Source organism: Melanotaenia boesemani, chromosome 3 (genome assembly GCF_017639745.1).
Source record: "Melanotaenia boesemani isolate fMelBoe1 chromosome 3, fMelBoe1.pri, whole genome shotgun sequence".
NCBI lineage: Eukaryota > Metazoa > Chordata > Actinopteri > Atheriniformes > Melanotaeniidae > Melanotaenia > Melanotaenia boesemani.
This window is the reverse complement of record NC_055684.1, coordinates 25,697,365-25,703,854: the sequence shown is the minus strand read 5'-3', so window position 1 is coordinate 25,703,854 and position 6,490 is coordinate 25,697,365. Positions and strand designations below refer to the sequence as shown.

Below are 6,490 nucleotides of genomic sequence, written 5' to 3'. Positions count from 1 at the left end.
ACAGCGTGGGGTTACAGTAACAAGGTAAACGGCTAATGCCACAAATTACTGAAAGATTAAATGACAAAGAAAGAGCCGCTCTTGCAACCTCTGCCCTGTGTCAGGGGATTGCATCTGCTCTGTGTTACACATGAAGAACTGAATACAAAACCAGACAGTTTACACAGATGTAACACTTCACAAACAGGAATGCTCTTCAGTAAAGCTGTCATGTGGCAACAATAAGTGCATTTGTTCTCAAAATACAAAACCAAGCTGTCTGAACTCAATACACTGATCACAAAGACTGTTAAACACAGGTTATATATTTATTCTCGGATGTTTCTTTGTCAGAATCCTTCAAGTGCATCTTACAGCATTGCTGCTTATACATTTTATTTTATTTTTTTGTTTGTTTGTTTTATTATGTAACAGATCATAACAATGTCAAACTGAAATGATATGACATACCAGAACAAGAAGGAAAATAAAAGTAAAACATTATAATTTTCTCCTCAGTTATCTTATTTCCTCGTGTGCTCAGTGTTAACTGGAAAAAGGTGAAGGGGGAGATGAACATCACACTCTAGATAAGATAACAGGTCTCTATCTCACTCTTTGCTTTTCTTCTCACTGTTTTTTGCGCAGATGGACATACAAGATTCCACTAACAAGAAGCAGAGGGACACACAGCCATGCCAGGATGAAACAGTATCCAAAGCGTCCTTTGCTCAGATCTCTGGAGCCACTTAAGATCTCCTCTCTGTGGAAGGTGAAGATGAGGCAGGCAGCAAAGTCTGTGAAACCTGCAAGAGCCATAAAATGGTTTCAAATTTATCTACACATTCAAACATTACTTACAGTTTCTAAATGCATTTAGATATGAGACATTTCCTGACATTTTTTTAAGTTACAGACATGCAGTAGATATGAACATAAATTGCAGAATCTCATCTTTACATTAAGGTGTTTATATCCAGATGAGGGAAATGTTTTTATCAATCAATCAAATTTTACTTGTAAAGCCCTTTTCAATAACCAAAATGTGCTTTACAACAGAGTCATAAAAAAGTGCTGAAAAATACTGCATATAAGCATAAAATAATTAAAACAACACACAGAAACACAACTGGAAAGTGCTACAGCCCTGCAGGGTATTAAGAGCCTTCCAGAAAAAGATAAGAATAATAAAACACATCTAAAAACAAGACTGTCCTAGTCGGAATCGAAAGATAATCTAAAAACGTGGGTCTTCAGCTATGATTTTAAAAAGCCGACATTAGTAGTTATGCGAATGTCAGGGGGCAATTTGTTCCACCGTCTAGGAGCAGAAACTGCAAAAGAACGAGCACCTCAATGTTTGTATCTCAACCTCGGGACTTCTGGCAGCAGCTGAAGTACGCAGGGCCCTGCCATGATTACGAATAATTAAAATCTCCTACAAGTAGGAGGGTGCCAGTCCATTAACGGTATTAAAAACAAACAGCAGAAGTTTAAAATCAATTCTAAAACAAACTGGAAGCCAGTGGAGCGACGACAGCACAGGGGTATATGTTCACGTCTGGATGCGCTTGTTAAAAATGGGGCAGGAGCGTCCTGTACAAGTTGGAGACATGAAATTAAAGACTGACTGAGGCCTGGCCAAGAGACGGCACTGAAAAAAGCTTGTTCTAACAACAGAACTAATCTGTTTTATTAAAATGTCAAATGTTACACTGAGATTTTTAACATGTGATTTTACAAAAAAGAGGCCAGAATACTGCAGTTTGAGGAAACATTCGATATAGGTGACATGCCAAACAAGATACATTCAGTTCCGCTGTCATAAAAGTGCAAGAAGTTCTGTGCCAACCACTGCTTGGTGGCCATCATCGGTCCTCGAGAGCCATAATCCTGCAGGTTTTCCATGCATCCCTGCACCGACACACCTGACTTAAACTAATGAGTCATTGTGCAGATCCTTATAGGCTGTTGGATCCATTTAATTTGAGTTAGGTGTGTTGGTGCAGCGATGCATAGAAAACCTGCAGGATTGTGGCTCTTGAGGACCGACGTTGGCCACATCATTTATACAATCCAGTAGCTCAGTAAGTGCAGTGTTTTCGTTTAGTCTCATGGGCAAGTATTTCTGCAAATCTTCAGCATAAAAAATGAAAATACAGATTATGTTTTCTCATAACTGATCCCAGAGGTCGCAAAAACAATGAAAAGACAACAAGAGACACTTGTGGCACCCTACGTGCGAGGGATGCATGTGAAGAGCAGAGATCACCAATCATAACAGGAAAGCTCCTGTTTGCCAGGTATGACTTAAACGTGATACAAGGACTGCATGGTCAACTGTATCAAAGGCTGCTGTGAGGTCCAGCAGCGCCAGCACAGCGGGGTTCCCAGCATTCACAGACAAGGCAATGTCACTGTTAACCTTGAACAGTGTTGACTCAGTGCTATGTCAGAATCTGAAGGCAGACTGGAATTTATTGAGAGCTGAGTTTATCTTTTAAAAATGTCTGTAATTAAATAAAAACAACTTTTTCTAAAACCTTAGAAAGAAAAGACAGATTGGAGACAGGCCTAACATTGGACAGCCCGGACGGATCAAGGTTTTTTTTAAAGAGGGGCCTAACCACAGCATGTTTGAAGGCAGCTGAGACCCAACAGAATTAAAAACCTTCAAAAATTTGGCCGGAATGATGCCATGGTTTTATGCCACTAACCACTTTGGTTAGAAGCTACAGAGAAATAGCCTCAAACTGAAAAACATACTGTGCAGGAGAAGCCGACACTTTGTCATTAGGGGAGTGTTGTTGATATTCTGCCTTTACAGATGCCACTTTGTCAGTAAAATTAGACACAAACTCTTCACAGGTTGCGGTGGAGGTGTTAGACAGGGTTAATAACAAAGTAAATAGTATTAAATAATATTCTTGGATGATGAGAGCTGTTGGCTGTAATGGAGGACAGATATTTTGACTTGGTCTCCTTCAGAACTCTCTGGTAAGATTAGGGTAATATTAGGGAACAACCCTCAATTTCTGGGGATCAAACATAATTATACATGTTGAAAATCCTTTGGTCTGAATAGTATCCTTCCTTATGATTCTCTACCTGGCTTTCACTGTTAACTTTACTCTAAAAATTGTCCATCTTTAAATGTTTTGAGTCAAAATCATAGTTATTTGAGGATAAATGTGTAACCCCAAGATTCTTGACCAAATGTCTAAGTCCATCTATATGTCATTACTTCAAGCTTTTTAGTAGGTTTTGTGCTAAAGATGTAAATCTGACAATAATGGGCCATTAACTGCTGGTCTTTAGTTTTTAATGAGGATGGATAGTTAAAAAAAAAGCTCTGTAGCACCTGGTTACAGAAAAAAGGCTTATTTATTGTGCCGACTCACTGTGCTATTTTTTGTGGGATTTGACCGCAATTATAAAATGTTACTGGGATAAGTTTAACTACAGAGAAATAAAAAAAGCAAACAAAACAAAATAAACAAACTTCTTGTTCTAAGTAAAACTGCACAATCTTGTCATGTTTCGCTTTTCACTGTTTAAAGGTAAAAAAAAAAAAAAAAAACCTTCAAATAACCTGCAAAGCCCTGACAGAGCCCTGTGAAGTAGAAGAGGCTCCCTCTGGACAAGGTGAAGAGCTGTGCCAGAAAAACCAGGAAAGAGATGGAGGAGAAGACCACAGCGAGAATCATGAGGGCCTGGGCAGATTGGAGCCAGTCTGTGAGGAAAAGAAATGTTGAGGTATGACTCAAAGCTTCTTTCAGTTACATAATATCCTAACAGACAGATCATCAGCATGAAACAAGGAAAACATGTGATGCTTTGATGATTTACCGCTTTCTGTGGTAGCGGCACACAACCAGGTTTTGGTAGCGTTATCGTAGAAGCAGTTATACCAGAGGTCAGTGATTTCTGAATCTGTCCATATCCACCAGGACTGCAAGAAGAAAGAAAGAAAGAAAGAAAGAAAGAAAGAAAAGAATTCGAAGACAAATTGATAATTACTGATGGCTTCAGAGACAGTTTATCATAACAGGACATTACATAAAATCACAGTACAGCTGTGCAGTATTTTGTGTTACACTACAGTGTAATCTAATATACATCTAGTCTTAAAAAGAGAGAGAGAAAAAAAAAGAATAGAAACACAAGTCACAATTTTTAGCTTCACTTGTATCTTACCTTCTCCAGGGTGGCAACAAGGAGCATGGCCAAGCTGAGCAAATGCAGCACAATTATGGATATGAGCAGACATGCCATGGCTAGAGTGGTAACCTGGATAAAAACAAAAATCTGCTGTTTTAAGAACAATAAAAACAAAAAAGAATCAATCATTTCTGAGGATTAAGAGATTTTCTTCATCATTTCAGGAATCAGAATACAGACTAAACAGTGCTATACCGAAAGTCAAAGCAATTTTGATCTTTTTTTTTTCCTTCTGCATCTTTTAAAATGTCCAGCAGGTTTCAGTGGCCTGAAACATTAGACTCTGTCGGCCTCTTAAGGAAGTTCTGAGCACTTTAATCATGTATCTCTGCATCTGCACTTATAATCTCTGCACAAAGCAACCACAAACATGCTACAGAGAAGAGGAGGTGGGGTCACTGTATCCTCTGCCCAGTCTCTAAGGAACACATCTAACCATCAGCAGCCTGTTACCTCTGCAAATAAACAGCTACTCGGTTTAACGGTAATCTAACGGCTGCTGTGTGGATACAACCCTTTTATTTTTTACCTACAAAGACTATGGGCTATCGTTGCACACAAGGATCTGCAGGTATAAAAAACTAACATTTTATATTTTTATTACAATGTTTACAACTTAACCCTCACAAGAAACTATTTTCTTTGTCAAAAGACTGAAGATAAATTACAAAACTCTTGGTGACAGTCATTTAAAAAATCTATACACACAGCTGTTAGATTATATTACTTTTTTCAGGCAGAGGAAGTCATAATATTGAGTAAGATTTTGCAGTTTCAGTTCACTAAACAGATTAAAATGAGTCACCCCATCTAATGTCATCTAACACAGAGGGTTTTTAACCAGTTCATTCCATGCAATATGAACTGTAAGCATCACCTATAATAAACTTCAAGGTAGAGTGATGAACAGGGTCCAGAAGTTAAGACTGACTGTCCCATCAGTCAGTGGTGGCAATGGTTTATTTGTTCTTAATCTTTAATCGCCATGCTAATTACATGCAGTTAAAAAAAATAATAGTAATAACAGATAAGGACCACACTTGGCTTCCGTAGATTTCTGCTCAGTGGTTAGTTAGAGTTAAAATTAGTTTTAGAACATTTCCCATCTTGTTCTTTTCATTTAACATATGTTAAAGGGGCACAGTGGCAAAACAAACAAAACAAAAAAACCTTCAATTAAATTAATTCAGTTAAAGAATTCAGTTGAAATATTTAAACTTACTTTTATTTTCTTCATCTACCCTGAAATTTAAACCTTGGCAGTGGTGCATTGCACTGCCACGTCTCTTTTCATACAGATACCCAAGGTGTTGAATTCTTATTTTTATTTGCAGTGTGTTGTGTCCCTTGAATGTTTTACTTCCATTCTACACTTTAAATTAAAACAGATTATATGACTGAACAAATGGACAAGGCCGTTTGGTAGAAATACAATAAAGTAAGTAAATAGAAGAGTGTTACCTAAAACTGAACCCTATGGAACACATTTGTTTCATTTGTTTGTAAGGTAGTTTGCAATGTTGCACTAGACGTTTCCAACACAGACTAAATTCAACGAGACACCTCCACATAATGCATCTTGCTCGTACACCTTTAAAACAGATCCAACGTTATCACATGAGATTTAAGAATAAAAACAACAAAACAACAATCATTTCAGTTGTTAAAAACATTAAAATTCAGGACTTCTTTGTTAGCATCCGAGCACGTGCCTCTCTTTAGCCATTAGTTTCATCATTTATGTGCCAGAAGTCCAAACACTTCCATGTAATTTATCATAAGAAAGTTTGTTGTGGGGGAAAGTTTTACCCGTTAGTTTTGATGCCCTGGAGTCTAAACCTTCTGTTGAGCTTCTGATTTTTTCCTTGTTTGCTATTCTCCCTTTTTCTGCTTTTCTTTACAGACACATCAGCTCTAAAACATGAAAAGAAGGTTGAATAGCGGGAATGTGGAGTTAGATATAGGAGGAGTTCTCAACACCCATTTCCTCAAACTTTTCCCTGCCCTCCCCCTCAAAACTGTGGTTTGTGCCAACTCTATACCAGAAGCAACATTCCTCTAGGGTAAACACAAAATTTACTCTCTAAAGCTGAACTGTAGATATTCAGTGTGATTTAGAGAAACAACATGATAACGGAAAGTATTGGTCCACCTGTTAACAAAAAGAGTTGTACATCTGAAACATCATATCTGTGAAAAGTGTGTTGGATGAGTAGGCTGGCCATTATTGCAGTTTGTGTGATTAATGCCACATTGTTGGGTCAATGCTGCACATGTTCTCATGCTGTTT

At 37.8% G+C, this 6,490-nt stretch overlaps 1 protein-coding gene across 1 annotated transcript; it reads right to left on the bottom strand.

Moving 5' to 3' along the window:
* Positions 1-284: 284 nt before the first annotated feature.
* Positions 285-6,144, bottom strand: emp3a (epithelial membrane protein 3a). The gene is made up of 5 exons (XM_041980798.1): positions 6,010-6,144; positions 4,177-4,269; positions 3,829-3,931; positions 3,572-3,712; positions 285-785 (listed from the first exon to the last, which is right to left on the bottom strand). Exons 2-5 carry the CDS (start codon positions 4,252-4,254, stop codon positions 610-612), a joined length of 498 nt encoding a protein of 165 aa, XP_041836732.1. The 5' UTR covers positions 4,255-4,269; positions 6,010-6,144; the 3' UTR covers positions 285-609.
* Between the last annotated feature and the right edge of the window lie 346 nt (positions 6,145-6,490).